Source organism: Nilaparvata lugens, chromosome 7 (genome assembly GCF_014356525.2).
Source record: "Nilaparvata lugens isolate BPH chromosome 7, ASM1435652v1, whole genome shotgun sequence".
NCBI classification, from domain to species: Eukaryota; Metazoa; Arthropoda; class Insecta; order Hemiptera; family Delphacidae; genus Nilaparvata; species Nilaparvata lugens.
Window position 1 is genome coordinate 20,090,369 of NC_052510.1, and position 22,599 is coordinate 20,112,967.

Genomic DNA, 22,599 nt, shown 5'->3' on the forward strand with positions numbered 1-22,599 from the left:
TTATGCTATCTTTTCTCTATGATGTTACTTGGTAACTCATCTCTAGCTTTAGAGAGTTTTTTGCATTTGTTACAATGTCGTTAGACTTATTACATGAGTTGGAATTCAAGAGAAAAATTAAAAAGTTCCTATTGAAGAAATGTTTTTATAGTCTTGAACAGTATTTTAGCATTAGGTTGAACAGCATTGAATGATGTGATAATTTCTCATATAAAGTGAAAAGATGTGATTTTTAAGTAAATTTACAGTGCCTGTACAATATTTTATATAATGTGTCTTGGGCAATGAATAGGCCTAAAATTTGAATTTGAGCGCGACCAGCTTTGTTAGTAGTTGTACAATAAACGGTTTTTTTAGTCTATAGCTGATTAATGTCTTCTTAGTTGTTAGGTGTGGTTTCTAATATTGACTCCACGAAATGGAAGTCGTTGAACAAATCGAAATTAATGGTCTACCGGCCCGTGTGTACCCAGGCTAACAAACAATTAGTAGGGAACATCTACAAAACCCAACCAATGGAGAACGGTCCTGTCTCAAAAATTTGTTTTGGAGACACCAACAATAATTATGAATGTTCCAGGCGGCCTCCAATAGGAGATCAAGGAAGTATTCTAATGTTAGAATGCAAAACTCTAAAAAAGTAAATTCGTGTGGCTTTTGTTGGTGGGGAGTCTCTTGCGGGAAGGTCTCACCGCCTGAATATATTTAAGCCGTCAATGGGCCTTACGACTGTAGCTTACTTCAGCCAATACTTCAACAATTTAGCGTGCCCATCTGATAAAACGATAATGCGAAACTCTATTATTATTGGTATTGAAAGCAATTTGTAATTTGCATACAGCATCGACAGGAAAACAAACATGATTTGATAGGTTGATAATTACAAGAAAGCTCACCTGATAATTGATACGGTGATCACCAGCAATAAACTAGCAAGATAGACCCAGCAGAAAGTTTCATCCATAGCTCAATCAGCCTGTTATTCTCTGAAAAAAGAAAAATAACTGTTTCTAGACCTGCTAAGAGTTTATATGACAATACAGTAGGCTACCTGTATCATACGTATTCAATGATTCTTTTATAAAATCCGTTCTCAAAACCTATTTTTTGGATTTGGTTTTGAGGTGTTCAATCCTGAGTGAGACAGGAGTCAGGTGTTATAACGTGAAGCTTTATATGCAACCTAAAGCATGCTATAAAAAAGAATGCTTGGAACGAGAAAGATTGGTAGACCACGGACAAGATATGACTGAACTTCAAGATATGACTGAACACAAGATTGGTGACTTCCGTGTACTGGGCGTGGCAAACTGGCGAAGGAGCGCACTGGAGAGAGACGAATGGAGGCGCTAAGGAGGAGGCCAAAGTCCACCCAGGACTATAGAGCCGGATGAAGTAAAGTAAGTAAGGGTGTGATCACATTGAATAAAATAATAAAATGCGTTTATTTGCAAGTGCACATCTAATCACGCATGAGCCGAAAATAAAAATTTAAAAAGTGTCATAGAAACACTTTGTCACTTGGTCTGTATTAGCTGCTTAAACTGAAAGCAACCAGCAAGTGTATGCATAAAGTGTGTGTTCCTTTTATTGCTCTTTCCAGATTTTGTTTCTCATCTGAAAGTTTGGCCATGCATAACCAGACTTGCACATATATATGCATCCAATGTGATCACACATTTGAACCAAGTTCAAGTTGATGCATCCATGCATCTTCAAGATTTTGTTTCCCATCTGCAGGCTTGGTCATGCATAACCAAGCGTGCACTTGCACATTTATGCATCCAATGTGATCACACACTTGCAGATGAGAAACAAAATCTGGAAAGAAATACTCACAAAAAATGTTGCACTTGTTGGTGCGTTCAGAGTGAGCAGCTGGACTTGCGTGATTGGACTTGCACTTTTGAACATTCAATGTGATCACACTCTAAAAAGAAGTAAGAACTCACTCGGTGCAGGCTCACTCGAAAATGTCTTGACTGGTATCCAAGTGCAATTCGAATATGAGGCTTATTACAGAAAAAATCGATTAGATGATTATCTGATATGTTTCAAGTGAATATGGTATGAGGATGGGCATAAAAAGTGCAACAGAGATTATCGTAGCTGATATTGAAGAAAATTCAACTTCATCATTAATCTAATATTCAATTTCATCATTCCTACAAATTTCAATGAAATAGTAACAAATAAAATAAATATTTTCAAATTATATTATATTTGTTTTGAATCCTATTCGCTGCACACTACAGGATCAATACACATACTGAGTATGATTTATGGCATCAGTGTTACCAGAGAGACAACTGATACAAGTGGATATCTTATGCTATCTTTTCTCTATGATGTTACTTGGTAACTCATCTCTAGCTTTAGAGAGTTTTTTGCATTTGTTACAATGTCGTTAGACTTATTACATGAGTTGGAATTCGAGAAACTGATTGGTGAATAAGAAAAATATATTACATCTAAGAGTCTTACTATATAGAACCAATGAATTATCCTTTTAGTAGTAAAGTTGATATTGTGGTTGACTTGAAGTTGTCACAGCCAGTTGTTTATTGAAATTAAATTCTTAATGTTCAATAAATGAGTTGTGACAACTTCAAGTTGTTTTTATTTATTGGCAATGAAATTACTTGACAAAATATAGATAAAAGTGAGCACATCCTTGTACAACATTTACATCCTCTCTTTTATTTTTCCTTTTGGTGCTGCACTCTTTCATGTTTTATCATTGATATACTTCTTGTGTAATGGAGAATCTATAAGAAAACTTATTATTGCTTATTCATGTAATCTATTCTTTTTCTCAACCAAAAAGTGTTTTAGCTTCTTTGAGGTGGAAACTTGTATTATAGAGGAACCTAAATATTTTGGATTGAAGTAAAAAAACACATTTTTTTAAATCAGAAAGTAGGTTTATTATAGCCTACTGTTCAAAAATCATTTTAAAATAAGATATGCATGTGTACAGATTAATAAGATAATATTATTAAATTCAGACTTTTGTTAATAAAGGGGAAATGAAACTTATTAAAAACTGTACCATTAATTACAGCCTACCAGTTAAAAATTTTGTAACGCTCTACAAATGACATAGTAAATTTTAACTCTTCTGTCAAGAAAAAATGCTTCGAGTGAACTGAATAATCAAAGTCTGCAAGTGTATCAAAATTATTAAAAGCAATCAATTCCCTGCCAAACTAAAAATATCTTTAACAACCGTACAAAACACACAAAAATGAAATACAGATACGGTTAGTTACTTGTTATCTACAAGTATACCAGTCAGTAGAAATCCGCTATTCCCACTCATCATGACGTCAGGATGGGTTCTATCAGGTAGAACTTGATAATTTCGCATCCAAGTCTCTGTCAAACGCATATTGATAACATCATGCCTTTCTTTCAGTTCACAGTAGAGTTCAACAAGAGGTTCTCGATAGAAGCTGAACACAACGAATGATCTGGAAGGTGCAAGATATGACAGGAACTTCTTCACAATGCTTCCTGGGTGCTCCTTACATACTACAATAAGACCATCACACGATTTGGACTTGAGAAGGTCGGCTACAGACTCTGCTTCTTCTTCCCAGCGTGGCTTCTTGAATTCTGTTGATTCGCTATTACTGTCACTCTTTTTCCTCTTCAACACATTGATGCTTCTCACCTCGTTGTTATTTGTAACACCATTTTCAATATCAGCTCTACAACTTTCTTTTTCAATTGCATTTTCTAAAACAACAGCTTCCGAAATATCAACTTTAGACGTCGAAGAGTCCATTTCTTGTTTCTCTTCAAGGATCACTACATTTGATGCTTGATCAGATTTCTTGCCATTAAGTTTCCTAATTAATGTAGACAACTTTACTGTTTGCATTCTATTTCTCTGAGTCTCACTAAAGTTCATAGCTAATATTGCATGCTGCTGAGGATGTTTACCTATGTTCACATGGATCAATTGTCCGCTTTGACCAAGATAGTTCAAAACACCAGCTGCAACAAGTCCTTGTAAACCATTCTCATAAACTATGTATTTACCATCAGGCTGCAAATTTACTGAGGTAAATATCTGCGACATGCTATCAATCCTGAGTCCCAGAATTTTTCCTTGGTCTTTTGAAAACATAATGTCACATAATAACCTGAAAGTTGGTTTTTTAATTATCATGAATTCAAAATATTTGGAGCCCTTCTTTTTCAGATACTTTTGTTGAGAATATTCTGTTTTGTTATGGAATGTTTTGCTGTTTTCAATCAAATGACCAACAATCTTATCAGCCGATAATCCACTATCCCTCAGCTCTACTATTTCCTCTGTTGATAGTTTTTGAGAACTACCATCATCCCATATATTCCTATTATCTTCCCCACTAGCAGTTACTTTTAACTGTTCTTCGAGTTCAATCATTTCACTCCTCTCACATACACAAAGTTCATACTCACGTTTTTTATCCTTCTTCTTCACCATTTTGAATGTAGTCCAAAAAGGTTTTCCAATGATTGCTTCAAGATCAACTTTATCCTTGCCCATAAACACAATCGAATTATCATTAAGCAGATGGAGTTTGTTGAAACCTTTTCTGTTTAGCACCACATAGTTTCCTTTTGAAATAACACTAGATTGTTCAGAGTTTTCAACAAAGTTTGAAGACATTGCAACAGTTCTGCTCTAACAAATCAGTACTAGTAGAGAAAACAACAGTTAAAGACTTGAGCGAAGAAACATTACTCAAAGAGCGCACTAAAAATTTTTACAAAAACTCGGTGTGATCAATAACTTTTACAATATACTTAATGAATATTGGTTTAATGTGATTTATTATTTGAAAGCATTACTTATTAACATCAACAAATACAAAAAACAAAGATAACCTTAAAATTAAAAACAGAAAACATGTGGTGGTGAGTGACGTCGTCTGCGGACAATTATACCAACTTGCAAAATTAAAACATGACTGTTACAGGTAGAATCTGAATATTGACTGCTGAATTCGAGAAATATATATTTATTTCTATCATTTCATCAATTAAATGTATAATTTTAATATTTTTGCAATAACTTATTCCAAAAATGTACTAGCTACGGCTCAATTGGGGAAACTATGATTTTTTATGTGGCAACACTGATTAGTTATGTCATCAAGTTGTCAAACAAATTCTAACCTATATTATTGTAAAGTCTATTCTTTATTATAATTGTAAAATAAATAAATATTGAGTTTTAAGTTAATTATTTCAATGATAAGTACTTTAAATTTTAGGATTTAAGGGTTTAATCGACTTCAATAATCATGATTCATTCCTTATTTATAATCAATTCATCTGGGTAAGTTGAAGTATTAATTATTGTAATCGACATACGCTTGGTTTGGTTAGCCTCCAGCTATAGAAAATTCTTATGTCTCTTTCATTTAAAATATACCTATTGAATAGAAAGATTAATGTTTAATCTATATATTATAATTAAACCAACTAATTGAGTAGTATAAAGGCTGTAATAATTCAAAAAATCGACATGACTACCTACCGTACCTATGTCTGGTCTATGCTTCAAGCTAGGTAGGTAGTCAATTAAGTTGTGTTTTTTTTATATTGCTAAAATTGATTTCCTTTTAAAGTTTCACATTTCAAGTTTTGATAAGAAAATAGTTTCCATTAAGTACCTATAATTTACTTCTTGTTCCAAGTTACTTGTCTCAAATTCTTATTAAGACAGTGATCATTCAGTGAACTCAGGTACATAATAGACCTTGTTTTTTGGACGGTCAGTTGTCTTCATGTCTTGTGGTCCTGCAGGAACTACTGGACAAAGTACAGTCTTTCATTTTCTCTTCTGAACTCTGTCTCTCCCTATCTCTCTATATCCAACAGGTTGAAAAGTTGGGTCTCGACAACCTGCATCTTGAGATGTTTAAGTTATCCGCTGCTGTTTTATGATGAGTGACATGTCTTTGCTTATACTTTTTTATATTTTCATTTAAATAGAAAATACGAATAGATCCAAAACATACTGATTATAATTGGTCAATGTGTTCAATACTGCTGTGGTTTGCAGTGAACAATCCTTTCCACTGATGATGATATCCTCAGCCGCTTTCTTTTGTAGAATAGAATAGTGTCTTTATTGAAAACAACAAGAAATTGATCGATATAAGGTTTTAAGTTTTTTTTGCAGACAATCACTCATGGTCTGTCGACCGTCTGAGGTGCTTTGAGGTTGGTAGCCGATTCTGAAAGATCTTATCATTCTGCGTAGTAGTAGTGGCAGCTCTCTTATGGTAGTTGAGCGTCGGTGGCATTCTTCTCATCCTAGTAGTTGAACTCCATCACACTGTACACTAGTACCTGTACCTCCACGCCACTCTGCAATACCGCGCCACTGACAGCCAATCCTCTCCATTGAGGAATCGTATCAGCTGGGCTCTGCTTAGGGTGGTACTTCCGAAAACGTTCTCTCTGATCTCCTTCAAGACAGGACAAACAGCCATGAAGTGGTAAACATCTTCTTCCTGTCTTGGATTGCACTTGGAGCACAACTTTTGTGTGGCGGTGAAGGAATACTTGTTGCGGTATATCAGCTCTGTGCTTGCTTTGAACATCCAGTTAATGCACGGTGCCTTCTCGCTGCTCTTCAAGTAACCCGTCTTACTTACTTACTTACTTACTTCTTACTTCTGATGTCTTCCTCACGGTCCTGGGATCGGGGAATCGTCAATGGATTTGGTCTCCTCTGTCAGAGTCGTCAGGTGTATAGAGTATCCTGCACTATACTCTAAGGTGGTGGTACGTATGCTCCTCAATAAATTCGGTCACTGCATAGTACGGTCTTGCAATGAGGTATTTTTTCAGCTTTCTGTGGAATGTTGTCCGTGAATCCCTCAAAGTCTTTAGGCTGTCCGGTAGATAGTTGAAGAAATGTGAGCCTGCATAGGTAGGTATGTTCTTGAATTTGCTCAGCCTGTGTTGCGGAAGGTCAATGTTCAGCTTGCTTCTTGTGTTATGAGTGTGTTGGCTATTTCTGAGATTCGGGCTTGAGTCTATGGCAAGAGTTATGGTTTCAAATATGTAGATAGAGACCACAGTAAGTAGTTTGTTTTCGACAAATAATGGTCTACAGTGCTCCAGTGCATCTCTTCTTAGGATGGTTCGTAAGGCTTTTTTTTGACTTCGTAGAACTCTGTCCATGTGCACCTGCGCTGATGCTCCCCAGGCAACAATGCCGTATCGCAGCTGTGAGGCAAATAGGGCATGATACGCGATAAATGTGGTACTGACATCAGTGGTACATCTTATTCTACGAAGTACATATGTGGCTGAAGCTAATTTCTTACACAGAAGATCAATATGTTCATTCCAGTTCAGGTGCTTGTCCATCATGATACCAAGAAATCTTGTACAATCCTTTGTATTTGTTGGTTCATTGGTTACATTGTTGTCCATATTGAATATCTGTCCCTTTGGAGTGAAGTTTATATTTACTGTCTTGTCTTTATTGATTGATAGTTTCAGTTTCCTACATATATTTGTGGCCATTTCAAGTGTCGAGCTTACATCGTTGCTTTCGGATACTCTGTCTGATGGGATTATTATGGTGGTATCGTCTGCAAATAGTACACATTTTTGGTCCTTCTTGAGATTATTTGGGAAGTCATTTATGTAAATGAGAAAGAACAAGGGTCCTAGAATTGACCCTTGAGGAACACCCTTGGACATTTTGCAAAGAGATGATTTGGCACTAGTCAAGGCAGTGTGCTGCTGATAACTGATTTCAACATACTGATACCTTTCAGTGAAATAATTTTGGATCCATTCTATTACTTGGCCCTGAATGTTTAGCTGTTTCAGTTTTGTGATTAGGATTTCTTGGTCTAAGTTGTCGAATGCCTTCTGCAAGTCTAGGAACAGGCCAGATGCTATCCTCTTTTCCTCCCAGATCTCATTAATCACCCTGCAGAGATATGCTATTGCTGTGTTTGTACTCCGCCCCTTCCTAAAACCATGTTGAAATGATGAAATCAGTTCATTTTTTTCCAGGTGTGCTATTAACTGATTGTACACCACCCGCTCAGTCAGCTTTGAAGTTCCAGGCAAATTTGATATTGGTCTGTAGTTGTTTGGATTAAGCTTGTCTCCTTTCTTGAAGACTGGATACACCTTGGAAATTTTCATCTTACTAGGCAAAGTAGATTGACTCAATGAGGTGTTGATGATGTGGGTCAATGGTTTTATGACTTCTTCTTTGCAGAATTTCAGCATCTTCCCAGAGATTTCATCAAAGCCTGCCGAATTGTTGGACTTTAAATTATTAAGAAGTTCATCCATTCCGTGATGAGTGACACTTTTGAAGGCTGAGAAAATTGGTATACTATTGTCGGGCTCAGTTTCAGATGTGGTACTGGTTTGTGATTGATTTGTGTGGTTTGATGCTTGAGGTAAGGTGAAGATGCTATTGAAGATATTGCTGATTTCAAGTGGATCTGCTGTCAGCTTACCATCCAGAAGAAGCCTAATGCTGTTCTGCCTTCCATCTTGCTTATTTCTTTCACTATTCACAGTTTTCCACAGCTCTTTGGTTTTGTCTTTTGAGTTTTTTATTTTGTTCATTGTGTGATCCGTTCTCTTCCTCTTCACTTCAATGTCATAGGTTTTCTTTGACTCTTGAAACCTGTTTTTGTCTTCGATTGATCCTGTCAGCAGGTATCTGTCATGCAAACTTTGAAGGGAGACTTTCATCTTCTGCAACTCACAATCCATAAAAATAATTTTATTTGGTACATTCATTTTTTTCGGTCCTAGAGGCATAATGTGGTCAATGCTCTGGCGCATTATTTGCAGAAAGTTATTATATTTTACTTCGACAGACTTTGGTATATAGACAGACTCCCAATTTGTTGTATTTAACATTTGCTTTAGTTCAGTTAATTTGTTTTTTGAGACATTCCTAGAGTATCTGTAAGTGGTGTGGCAACTTTTACTTCTATTTTTTATTTTGCATAGCAACAAATGGTGGTCTGAAAGTGGTGTATAGTGTGCTTTTACCTCGATCTCCTCTTGTTTGATAGTTGTGTAACACCCATCAATGCTGGATACAGTAGTGGGGGTTTTCCTTGTTACAGGGATGTGATGTATTCTGCATCCAAACTCGGATAACACATTTCGAAGGTCCTTTACACTACGCTCATCTGGTCTGAGTATGTCAAAGTTTGCATCTCCCAGTATTACTATATCATTTGACTTCTTAGTGTGTTGTCCCAGTAACTGTCCCAATTTTCCTAAAAATTCTGCTGTATCAGTGCTAGGAGATCTGTATGTTCCTATTAGAATCAATTTTCTTGATTGATATTTGAGTATCAATCCAACAGTTTCAAACACTTGTTCCTTTGATTTGCATTGTTCTGGTAACTGAAGCTCGTCCATGTCAACAGAAAAATGATTTTTTACAAAAATAGCTATGCCACCCCACATATGCTCAGTTCGGCAATAACTGGAGGTCAGTCTAAAACCTTCGATATTTGTGAGATTCAATTGGTCCGCGCCTAAGCCATGTTCTGAGATAATTAGAATATCAGGGTGAAATTTTTCGAGCTCTACAACTAGTCCATCAAGTTTATTTTGAAGACCTCTTTGAATATTTAGGTGGAGAACAGTCAACGATTTTTTGTGTGGATGTGCATTTTCTATTGTTTTATTGGTTGTATTATTTGGTCTATTGCGGTTTCGGTCATCTTTCTGTTTTGTTAGCTGCTATCCTGAATTCCTACCTTGACACTCCAGTGCACTTGCAAGTTGTTCAGCCACGATTTTGGAACCTTCTGGGTTTAAACTTCGTCCATCCCAGCTCAGGTGACACTTATGTAAATGATTTGAGTTGTCAATAAATGTAGCATTAAGCTGCCAGCACATAAACTTCAGAGCCTTGTTTGTTTCGTCAATAAATCTCTCACCTATATCCTCCCGAATTGGAATAGATGTAACATACCAATTAGTGTGTGGAAACCGTTTAATGTTAGCCTCTAAAGTGAGCCATAATGGTCTCATGACATGATTCGGTGTCTTAGCCCTACACAGGTTATTTGAGCCTACATTGAGTACAACCTTCGATGGTATAGTGTTTCTGATTTTTAGTGCTCTACTGACATCCTGGATTTTTCCAAAGGGTACAATTTCCACCTCCAAATCTTGCCCAAATGTGTCTCTCATTATATCTCCCACCAGCCTTAGCGTATTGTCCCCGATCAGCAGTGGTGCCTCCCCCTCCCTTCCCTCAGCCCGTTCCCCAAATCCTTGAGCAGGGCGCCCCTCATCCTGTGGACCGTTCCGACATTCATCCCCGTTCTCATCAACACAACTCTCTTTTACCTTATTTGAATGTGGTTTTGGTTTGGCATTGCAGGCCTCCATGATCCTGTTTCGAACTTCAGCTCCCTCGCTTGGTAGTGGCTCTGGTGCATTCTTTGTCGCCGCCGAGGATTCTTTATTCCGGACAGGGTTTACCTCATTTGTACACTCGGAGTCCTCTATCAAGAACGCTGTAGCATCCTCCATCCTCTTTCTTACCGGGCAGCAGGGCTCTGGATGGATACCTTGAGAGAAGTCACGAATTATATTTTCCATGCTGTAAATTACACTTGTCTTTCTTGCTATGATATCTGACAGACGACTATTGTTAGTCCGTAGTATTTTTATCTCATTTTTCAAGTCCTCTATATCATCATGTAAAACTTTAATTATGACATCATAGCTGTTATAGCTTTGGCGCATTCTGGGGTTTGAGCCTTGATATGTCAAGTCAGTGCTTTGAAATGTTTTGTTAGGCAATGTATAGTTACATTGTAATTTGTCATTCAGGTCAGATTTTAGCAAATCATTGTCATTTGAATTATTTAGTAGTATTGAGATATGGGAAGCTTCAGCATTTATACGAGTCTTACATTCCTCACACATCCAGGTTAGGTTAGAACTTTTACCCGCTTTCATTTCATCATACTGTTTGTTGGTTATGTTGACACACTTGGTGTGATACCATTTATTATCGTTACAGTCGCATGTTACAGCATGGTCACTGTTCTCAACTGGTTTGCGGCAAACACCACATGGAGACTGGATATTTTCATTATTTATGGCCTTTTCAGATTGTTTTTTTCCCATTTTGGTAAGCAAGCAGATAATATGTTGTCTTGCAGGGAGAAAGATGGGAATTTGGTTACTTGAGTTTGTCAAGAGTCAACAATCAAAGCATAAAGGTTATTATATCAGTGCAGTCAAGTTTTCATATATCACAGTCAAATATCACAAAGTTAGGCCGGGGTAACACATAAAACAAAACGATGACACAATTAACCAATAATATATCCTATAATTTAAATAACATGAAGCAATTTATAGGAATTTTGTGAGCAGGTCAGAATCTTCAATCAAAACGTAGAGGTTAGATCCGGCCAAAAACATAAAATTCTATCACAGTCGAATATCACAGTCATGAGCAAGGGAAACAATAAAATTAAAATGTTTCCAATGATACAGTCAGAAACTAAAATTCTAGTAATAACGGGTTTAAATTGCAAATATAGGCAATAATTTTGTTCACGTCTCCAAACTCAGCTCTCTATACAAGGAACGTGTCTGGTTGCATCTCCATTGAACCTCATTTCTCTCTCTGAGGTTCACAGAAGTTCTGTTCAAGATAGCATCAGTGTGGAAACCTGTGAAATGCTCCATTGGAATCTGATACTCCTCTACTATATGTTGCCATTTACTGAAGAAAGACAGCCTCCTTCGCATCATCTCATCTGTTAGGATCTTTGAATACCTCTCTTCTGGAAGATTTACACATTTTCTCACATAATCGAGGTGCAGCTTCAGTGTTTACAGAAAAATGGGTGTCAATCCAGTCTCCAAATACAAAGCAAAATTTGGAGAGCATTTTGGGAGACTAAAAACTTTTCTCAAGAAAAATCGTTGCAGTATCTCAACTTTCTCCTGCCACTCATAGCCCCTTGTGCACAGTAACAAACAATTCTTTCACAGGCTGCATTCAATTTGCTGCTGAAATACACCTCCTCACTTGCGATTATCCTGGAGAATGAGTTTAATGCAAACTTTGCCTTAGATACGCTTGAGAGTGATGAAGTTAGGGTTATTCCAAGGTACTTGTAGAAACAACTTCTATTCTGCGACCCCTGTACCACCACTTCTCAAATTTGGCTGGCCTCCCACCATTCCGTAATACCATTATTTTAGATTTTTCCAAGTTGACCACAAGATTCCAGGTCGTACAGTAATCTTCCAGTTTTCCTATCTTTTTCTGTAGAGAATAGTCTATTTAGTGATGTGGATCGGGAATATTCCCAGTGGGAAGGAACTTATGATTTGGCAATATTTCCGGGAATATTTCCGAGGCCAAGAAATTTTGGAAATTTATGGGAACTTAAGGGAATTTATAAAAATGATTGAAATTGATCAATCCCACTCATATTTTACATCAATATAATCAATAAATCATCATTCTTTGAGTCTGTTTTTGCTCACTCACTCACTGTCTTTTAAATACTCGTATAGTCCAGTCAATGAAAGATTATAGAGGGAAAATTTTGGAACACAATTTTTGACCCCGTAGCTCTTCTTTTAAGGATAGTAAGGGAGTAATCATATTAAAAGTCCTCACTCCTACCCCATGTGTGAAAAAATTACATTTTTTCGATGCATTGCTGTTGAGTAATAAGCCCTGAAAGTGCAAAAAGTTGAAAGAATAACTTGTCTTTTCAAAGATTTTACACTTTTAAAAGTGAATATCTCAAAAGCTAAAGAAGATATCACAAAATTCTACAAAACTTGTAGGAAATTTATCTAGTTTTATTTTTACTCCGTTAGCCATGTCGCTGAATTTTTTTATAAATTCCCAGTTACATGCGTGTCAGCCAGAAATGAAAAAATGCAACTTTTAAACTACCCTCATCCCTTAGAAAGTTGCATTTTTTCATATGCTTATTTTTTTTGAATTTTTATATGCTTACCCCCTCACTATCCTTAAAAAGACTGCGAGGTCAAAAATTGGGTTCCAAACTTTTCCATCTATATCTTTTTGAGCATTCGTTGCCTGGACTAGTATCTTTTAACAAGTTAAGTGAGCCTCAATAACTCTTGAAAGGTTGTGAGCTCATTGGTTGTGAGAATTATTTTCTTTTTAAGGCTGTGCAAAGGCTAAAAATAAACTCTCTACACGTGATATTTTTCTATTTTTTTTCGATTTGTATATCATCAAGCTATCAAAATGAAAAAGTTTTCTCAGGAAAACATTTTTTTCCGATCATTACTTTTTGAGATATGAGGGCCTGAAGTTTGAATTTTTGAGATAGAACATTTCAAATTCGGTAAGATTCTCAGAAACAAAAAATTTCTGAAAATATCAGTTTTTGAAAAAGTTATTCAATTTTCTTTAGTAAATTGAATAGCCTAACTAACTATCTTAAAAATTGATATTTTCAGAAAATTTTTATTTTACTAGATCAATAATACCATGAAGAATCTATCCTTTAAATCTCATGGATTGAAATCTTACCGAATTTGAAATGTTCTGTCTCAAATAATCAAACTTTAGGCGCTCATATCTCAAAAAGTAATTATCAGAAAAAATGTTTCCCTGAGAAAACTTTTTCATTTTGATAGCTTCATGATATACAAATCGAAAAACTTTCAGAGATATCACCAGTAGAAAGTTTATTTTTAGTCTTTGTACAGCTTTAATATTGAATTAAACACTCAATACTTTGTTGACTTTGTTTACCTGATTTACAGGCATTTATTAGTAAGGAAAAATATCTTATTAAACTTGTAAGACATGAAAGTAGCATGATAATAGTGTTGCCATTGAATGATTTATTAAGTGCTCATTTCTCCATTCAGTCTATGATCAGTCTATGAACTTCAAATTACTGTTTTCTTTGAACTTACTGCAATTTATAAGTTATTCATCCTCATATTTCTTACATAAATCTGTTGTATAACAGGTGATTGAGACCATGTGTAACAAAAAACGTCTTTTTCGGTCATTTTCTATTAAAGAAATCATAAATTTCCTTAAGTTCCCATAAATTCCCGGGAATTTTTGATTTTTGGGAATATTTCCCTTAAATTCCCTGGGAATATTTCCTCGATCTTAAATTCCCGGGAATTTTACATCACTAAGTCTATTGGTAGTCAGGAGAACAATGTCATCCGCATAGGCGAATAGTTTTATTCGATTGCCTGCCATGCTGATGCCGCCATCCATACTCTCATCGATGTCATCCATAAACAGGAAAAACAGGATAGGACTCAACAAGCAGCCTTGCTTCAATCCAGAGTGTGTATCAAAATACTGAGAGAGTCCTTTCTGACTCCACACTGCTGCAGTCACTTCCCGATACAGACCCCTAATTGCCCTTACCATCCTAGTCGACAGCCCATGTGTGTTTAGCTTGTGAAACAGAGCATTTCTGTCAATCCTGTCGAAGGCAGCTGAAAAATCCACGAAGAATGCAAACACTTTTTGTCGCTTAATGGAAAATTGTTTTCTCACCAGATTCATGAGGGTAGAGATATGGTCGACTGTTGAATACGTTTTTCTTAATCCAGCCTGGAAGGCTTTCAATTTCTTGTTTTTCTTAACCCAAGCAGTCAGTCTCTCCAAAAGTAGCCCTGCATACACTTTACCAATAGTATTTCCAAAAAGTATACCTGTGTAGTTTGATACCTCACTTACATCACCTTTCTTGAAAATAGGGAATATCACTGATTTCTTATAACCCTCTGGTACATCACCCAAACTGAAGTAGCTTTTTTTTGTAGCATCAATATTCTATATCTCAGCTGCATTGTCCTACCGTAAAATTCCAGGGGTAGACTGTAATCAGATAATCTGCTGGGGCATAGTATTTCAATTTTCTTAGGAAATACCCTCAGAAGCTCATGTCACATCTGCTAAACATTCTCATTCCAAGTCAACTTGGGATCAATCCAGAAACCCAATAATTTTAACTTACATTTTTCAATGTACAAATTATGTTCTGTGTCTTGTCCTCGTTCAATTGAAGAGAATCCCCCCTGCACCAGCCTTCAGCCTTAGTAAGGAGTCTTTCACAATCAAATTCACCTCGTCAATAGATCTACCCATTTTCATCAGCATATAAAAGTGAATGACCGTCCAGATCAAGGTCATTGACCAGTGTCAGAAACGAGAGAGGGCCAGGCAGTGATCCCTGTGAGACTCCGTAATGCAAATGAAGCCTAGCCGATCAGGCCCTTTTCAACTCAACAAATTGATTTCGATTATTAAGGTATGGTATTGAGCGCCACACCAGAGACACACAATTTAATACACAATCAAAAGCCTCACTTAAATCGCAAAGCACCAATCCCAAAGAATCTCCATCCTCCAAAAGAGCCAATACCCTTTAGTCATAAAATAGTATAAAAGCTGGATGCTAATAAAAAAACTAATGCTATTTATAGATTTAATGACATCGGTGGTGGATTTATAATGATGTCCTCTACTCTTCTGAATGAGTAGTGATCCGTGATCTAGTGGTTGCAGTACTTGAATAGCAGCCAAGCGGTCCCGGTTCAAACCCGCATTCAATCAAAAGTTTTTAGTCAGATCGTTTTTATCGGATGTGCACGTTAAACTGTTGGTTCCGACTGAAGTATGACAGTTGACGGCACAAATGGCGAGGTTCATTGGTGAATGTTCAGACTAGGTGAGCTTCCTGCAAGGGACTCCCCAAAAACAAATGTATCACATTTATAACTACAAAGTCTCACATTTATAATAATTATACTAGCCCATGTCTATTGTTAGTTTCATGATTAGTACTCCGCAACTTTTTCCCACTCTTCAACCATCAACATTTTCTTATTTCAGAGATGTGTTCATGGAGAAGCACTGGAAAAGTGTGATCTCCCGATCGGTGTGTGACTACTTTTTCGACGAACAGAGGAAAGTTGGTTGTCCAGAAGACATGCCTCCAGTAATTGCCACACCACATCATTATCTCATCAGCATCCACCGGTGCTCCATGTTCTTTGTGGCCGTTTGCATGACAGAAGTGCCACCTCTCTTCGTCATCGAATTCCTCCATAGGGTTGTCGACACTTTCGACGACTATTTCAGTGAATGTACAGAGTCCATAATCAAGGAAAACTATGTAGTTGTCTACGAACTGTTGGACGAAATGCTCGATAACGGATTTCCGCTCGCCACCGAATCGAATATTCTGAAAGAGTTGATAAAGCCACCGAATATTCTGAGAACAATTGCGAACACGGTGACTGGCAAATCGAACGTGAGCGCTACGTTGCCCAGTGGCCAGTGTCAAGTACACCAACAACGAAGCCTACTTCGATGTGGTCGAGGAAGTCGATGCAATCATTGACAAATCGGGGTCGACGATTTTCGCCGAAATCCAAGGATACATCGATTGTTGCATCAAGTTGAGTGGCATGCCCGACTTGACACTGTCGTTCATGAATCCAAGACTATTCGACGATGTCAGTTTCCATCCGTGTGTGAGATTCAAGCGATGGGAGTCGGAGAGGATTTTGTCGTTCATTCCTCCCGATGGAAACCTGCGGTTGATGTCCTATCACATTGGATCTCAGAGTGTGGTGGCTATTCCAATCTACATCCGACATGCTGTCAGCTTGCGAGAGGGAAGGCTCGATATAACTGTTGGGCCCAAGCAGACGGTTGGACGCACTGTAAGTTCAATTATGAATTAATTTTTTATTTTTCATATAAAAAAGTCTGCGCTTTGTGTTTTCGTAGCTTCGAATTGAATCTAGCTACTAAATACTGAAACAGCCCGTCCCATACCCTTACCCAACGTGTGATAATCATGTAGATTGGAAATTAAACACTTATAATTTATTAAATGTCAGTTGTGAATCTCATGAATTTCAGTTTATCAAGTTTTAATCTAAGAACTAATACGAATAAACCAAAAATAACCTATTTTGTCAATTCTACTAATAACATTTTTTGAAAACGAATGGGATGTTTTCCAATTAACAATATCTGTTTCATTTATTCATCTTCTACAACTTCACTGAGTGAAGTGTTAATGTCTCAATTTTCTGTGCAGATCATCCAACGAAATGAGGTTTTGAAGATTCCATTTTAGAAGAATTCTCAACCAAGTAGTTTCAAATGAACAATTATTGATTTGAATTGAGTAAGATCACAGTGCCTTATAAGCAGACCTCATACTATTATTAATTGTATAACTATCTGTAAGAAATGATTATTATGTGAAAGATGTTTCATATTTCTATAAGTTATATTCAAGCTTATTTAAAATATGGAAAATGTTTCCTGCAAAATTGATAAATTGAAATGCATTAGCTACATAAGCAATTGCTGAAACGTGATTGATCATCAAATTTGATGATTATAAAATGTATGTTACATTGTTCAGCTACCATTTTTGACATTAAAACTGTTATAGGCTACTCTTAAAGAAAATGCTTTCACCTATTTATCCAGTGATCTGTTTTGTCATAGTATAAAATATATAAAAACTCCTTATGGGACTTGAGCAAATCTGTGGTCTCTGTTATGCTAAATTTGACCTCTCTGCCAATCCTACTTAACGCATTTCATTCAATCCAATGAACTTTACCATTTTGATTTTTACAGGTGGAAAATGTGGTGCTCGAAATACCGATGCCTAAATGCGTATTGAACTGCGTTCTGACACCCACACAGGGAAAGTATTCCTTCGATCCAGTCAGTCGAGTTCTAGTCTGGGACGTGGGGAGGATCGACAACACTCGCCTCCCCACCATTCGTGGATCTGTAAGTTGAAAAAAATATATATTTGTAAGGCTTTTTGATGGTGGGGAGGAGCCCCCCTTATGGGAAGGTTCCACCCATCCTGAATATGTAATTTGAGCTGTCAATGGTTCTCACTGCTGTTATACTTCAGACGGGATCGACAGTCCATAAGATCATTTCCATTGTTTGTGTAGCTGAGAAGTTGATATTGTGATAATTATTCATATTAAATAAAAATACTAAGAGATTTTCAAAACCACAGATTTTATTCAAAGACCAGTTTTGGTTGTTACACCATTGTCAATCTTTGATAAACTGATTGATACAATCTCTTATTGTTTATCAGATATTGACAATGGGGTAACAACCAAAACCGGTTTTTGAATAAAATCTGTGGTTTTGATAATTTCTTAGTACTTTTATTTAATCATTCTCATCAATAATTCATGATCATTGGTATTGAATGTTTTATGCCATACATTGTTAAGCACTGAAGACTCAATTACACCTACGGCCGAAACAGTGAATTTACTATTTGCTTGAAAAAATGGAACATGTTGTTCTAAAGCACTACTATCGGCCTAGAACTGCCTCAGTTGATTACACTGGTATTTGCTCGGTAGAGCACTTTAGACCTGTTGAAAAGGTATTTTTTAGATGAAGCCATCAGAAGCATTTCCATAAAGCTTTTAAATTAATATTTTATGAATATTACACTTAAAAACGTATGCAATAGCATTGTTAATTTATAATAAAAATTATTTATGAAATTCTTTTGTTCCAGATAACATTACAAATGGGTGTCCAAGCAGCTGACTCTAATCCAAATATAAATGTAAGTTACAATATTGGAATATTATTACTTATTATTAATTCATTCATTTTATCTACATATCTAACAAAACACATAGTGTTATGTTATCTTCTTTAAAACTGATACGATCAAAGTCCCATTACTTCACATTACTGACCCCACACAGTCATGTATTAAAGTGAGCCAGACTGAAAAGTATTTTTCCTACAGTTACCTTGAAAAGTGGCCATTCCTGCACTGATTACAGAACGCAAAGAATCACTTTTCCGCTCTAGTGCGCAAAGTATTACTTTGCGTACTCCAGATTTGCAACATGGCAACACAAAATAGTTGGTGGGTTATATGGAGGATTAGTGCATGAAAACAAAAATTAAGTTGGTAACACTGACTGTGGTTGGATTTAGAGGAGAATCATTTCAATGGCTACCCTACATTTTATGATAAAATCCCAATCAAGAAATCCAAAACAAGAATAATTTTCATCTAAATCATAATTAAATAATCATCATTTACGAATTCTCATCATTTAATTAAATATAATAACGAAATGATATCCTTTATATTATAAAATGAAGATTCAATTTATGTTCATATGCATAAGCACAGTAGGTGAGGCGAAAACACCGGCAAAAGGAAGATTCCTTGTGCGCCAGTGTGAGTCGTAAATCAGTTTAATCAGGGATGTAATATATATACTTGAATTTAGCGTATGAAGTGTTCGAAAATATAATTTATAATATGAAGTTGATTATTGTATAAAAGTCAACGATTGGAAATAATTCAAGTTCAGCCATGCCTCTATGGCTCTTTTTCTGTGTTTTTTATTTCGGAAATTATCAAGTGGAAATTCACTTTCTAGTATATTTATGAATTTACTGCTAAAATGAATTAAGGTTGTTATTAATAACAGCATCACACACACAAACATTTGATGGATTTCAGCCATCATTTTACCCATAATCAACCACTTCTCATATTCAATAGTAACTGTAGGAAAAGTTTAATGTGAAATACGTGAGCAAAGTTCCTCTGCTGCACTCAAGAAGCCATTCCGCCCTTGCCTACGGCTCGGGCGTAAACGTTTCTTTCGGTGCAGCAAACTGTCACTTTGCGCACTAGTTGCACAAATAACTATTCCAATTTAATTTAGAAGATCATTCACATTTAGCAGCGACTGATCGCTTAGTGGGCTTACCGATCGCTAGACACTGACACTAAACACTAGACGTGCTGTGCTGTGCTGTTGTCTTGACGTGTTGGTATGAATAATTACGTGTGAATGAGGACTGGGATTTGTAATAGATCGGATATTTATCAGTTATTAGAACGTTTTCAGACATTTTTATATGAAATTCGTATCGAACTAGAAACTAAGTTTTCCAATTGTCATGAATATCTTTCGTCCAGAAATGTAAATAGTTCTTATTCAATCTAATCTGAGATGCTTCTCATATTCCATAGATACATCATTAATCTAATGTACAAAAACTATTCAAGTATAGGCTATGCCAAATCGCCAGTATTCATATCTTCCAACTCTCACATGCTGATCAATATTATTAATGAATTTTTCAAATATCACGTCGCAGAGAAAGGTGGGAATGGAAGACAGGTCAATTATTATTATTAAATAAAAATCTAAATTAAATGTTGTAATTCTCCCCGAAGACTTCTGCTACTGCAAATATTGACAACAGGGTAAACAGCTAGTTGGCAATTACTATTCAAAAATTATTTGTCAGCCCGGGAATCGAACCCAGTACCTCCGGTCCCTAATTGCCGGTCAGGAATGCTTACCCTTACACCAAACTGACAATCTCTGGATAGCAGCGCTCATTTGCAATGTCTCAGTAATTTCCATCTGTAGAAGACAGGTCAGGTTAACAATACATTATACTACTAAATTTTCGAAACATCTCTATATTTTAAAAACACGATGAGTGTGAAACACTTCTATTGCTATTCGAATATTTGGATAGTTTCATAATTTTTCAGAAAATTCAGCACGGTTGCTTGTTATAAAATACCCATCAACATATTAGGGTTTTGTTCAATAAGCTGATTTAGTTCACCAAGTGATAATTTATTACTAATTTTATTAGTGGTATGTACGGCTTCGTGTTTTGTAATTATTATGAGCTTAAGACTTAGTAGGGATTTATCGTGATTAAACTTTTTCATCAAAGATTGGTGTTCTTATTCTGATAATCTGTTACAAAATAATCTGGATACTATGATTATGCGTAAGGGTCGCTTTCTCCAAAAAAAGTTAAACTCAAATTCTAGTTTGAACCATCAGCTGTGACTCAGTTGAAGCACATTATAATAAATGCGACCATACATTGATTGAACTGGTTTAATAGTCAAAGCAACATTGGAGAAAGCGACTCTTAGGTCGGTTGCAGACGAACCAAAATCGCATGTGGGATGTGGGACTGACCACAGAACAATACGACTAACGCAGAGCTTTTCACACTACATTTGAGAAAACGGTCATTAGTGCGATTGTGGTACAGAAGCTAGGGAAAGCGAGGTGATCAAACCAGTGGTACCACAATCGCAAGGAAAATAATCGCTACCACAGCGCGCAACGCTATGTGGAAGTATCAGTGCCACTGTTATGCCTGCCAATGCATTCCTTATGCGATGCGTTTGTGTTACCACAGAAGGAAAATAGTAGCTCCCACATCCCACATGCGATAGAGGTTCGTCTGCAACCGGCCTTAGTCTGACATTAAAAGCAATAATATTTTATAAACTTTGTGTTGCAGGTGAAATTCACCATCAACCAATTGGCAGTCTCTGGACTCAAAGTTAACAGACTGGACATGTACGGTGAAAAGTATAAACCCTTCAAAGGGGTTAAATATATCACAAAAGCTGGAAAATTCCAGATTAGAATGTGAAAAAACTTATTATATTATTATATGATTTTGAAGATTACTATATATTAAATTTATTACGTTCAAGAAGTATGGTGAAAAATGTTATTTTACCTAGATCGGTAAGTGTAAACGAACCTCCAAGGAATATTAATCAAATCAGAAATTTTGTATTAGAATTTCCAATAAATAGTACGTATAGTATATATTCAAACACCCCATGAAATTAGTGTGAATATATTTCTAATAATTAGAAATATAATTATTTGAATATATACTATAGCATGCACGTAACGCATAAATGAATTGTTTCGATTCTTACCTGCACATAGGGTAAATTTAATCTCTAATCAGTTTCAAGATTCGGATGTAGTTGGTTTCAATTTTGATTTGACTATTTACTATTTTATAAAATTCTATACACATGTTTTAATGTCCATTGAATGAATTTATTGGATGATTGATTGCTTTTCATTCTATTATTTCAAATTATCAGGGATATGAGAGAACATTGGACCTCCCATAACTCTATCGCATTTTAAATATATATTGGAAATTATCTTCCATTGAATCAATATTTTCCAAAAAACATATACAATGTAAAAGTATTTACTGGCATTATAACGTCAGAAAATGTGTGAATATATTGAGCAAACCTCAGTTTCAGGCCCGGCCCCAGGGTTGGGCGGACCGGGCGGCCGCACAGGGCGGCAGATTTTTGTGGGCGGCAAATTTTAAGGAACGGAAAATTTTTAAATGCGAATAAATAATAAATTCAATGTGAATAGTAAAATTTTATAAGAAGATTTTCCTAACTCAAGCTAATGAAGACATATATCTAAGATCAACAATGTCCCAGGAACGTCTGAGTGGTCTAGCGAACATAAATAGCTCAGTCCCTAGATCTTGAAGAACTGGAGAAGGAATTTTCCTACGCAAAGGTCAGACGAGTTCTACTTAATTGAAGAAGTGTGTTGATAAACTCGTGTTGTAGCAATTGTAGTTTTGATTACTTAGCAAGTTAAATAGGCCCAATACGCTGTTGCAGTCTCTTGATTTGGAACTACCGTCTTAATTATGTTTTC

At 36.1% G+C, this 22,599-nt stretch overlaps 2 protein-coding genes across 2 annotated transcripts; one reads left to right on the top strand and one right to left on the bottom strand.

The window, feature by feature from the left end:
• Window positions 1–2,902: 2,902 nt before the first annotated feature.
• Window positions 2,903–4,908, bottom strand: LOC111054693 (tRNA (adenine(58)-N(1))-methyltransferase non-catalytic subunit TRM6). Its single transcript, XM_022341766.2, has one exon. It carries the CDS (start codon window positions 4,661–4,663, stop codon window positions 3,269–3,271), a length of 1,395 nt encoding a protein of 464 aa, XP_022197458.2. The 5' UTR covers window positions 4,664–4,908; the 3' UTR covers window positions 2,903–3,268.
• Window positions 4,909–5,130: 222 nt separating this feature from the next.
• LOC111054697 (AP-3 complex subunit mu-1) lies at window positions 5,131–21,605 on the top strand. Its single transcript, XM_022341770.2, is given in 6 exon segments — window positions 5,131–5,335; window positions 15,908–16,354; window positions 16,356–16,743; window positions 17,681–17,839; window positions 18,603–18,653; window positions 21,404–21,605. Coding segments are annotated over 6 exon segments (1,215 nt in total). The 5' UTR covers window positions 5,131–5,300; the 3' UTR covers window positions 21,539–21,605.
• Window positions 21,606–22,599: the final 994 nt, after the last annotated feature.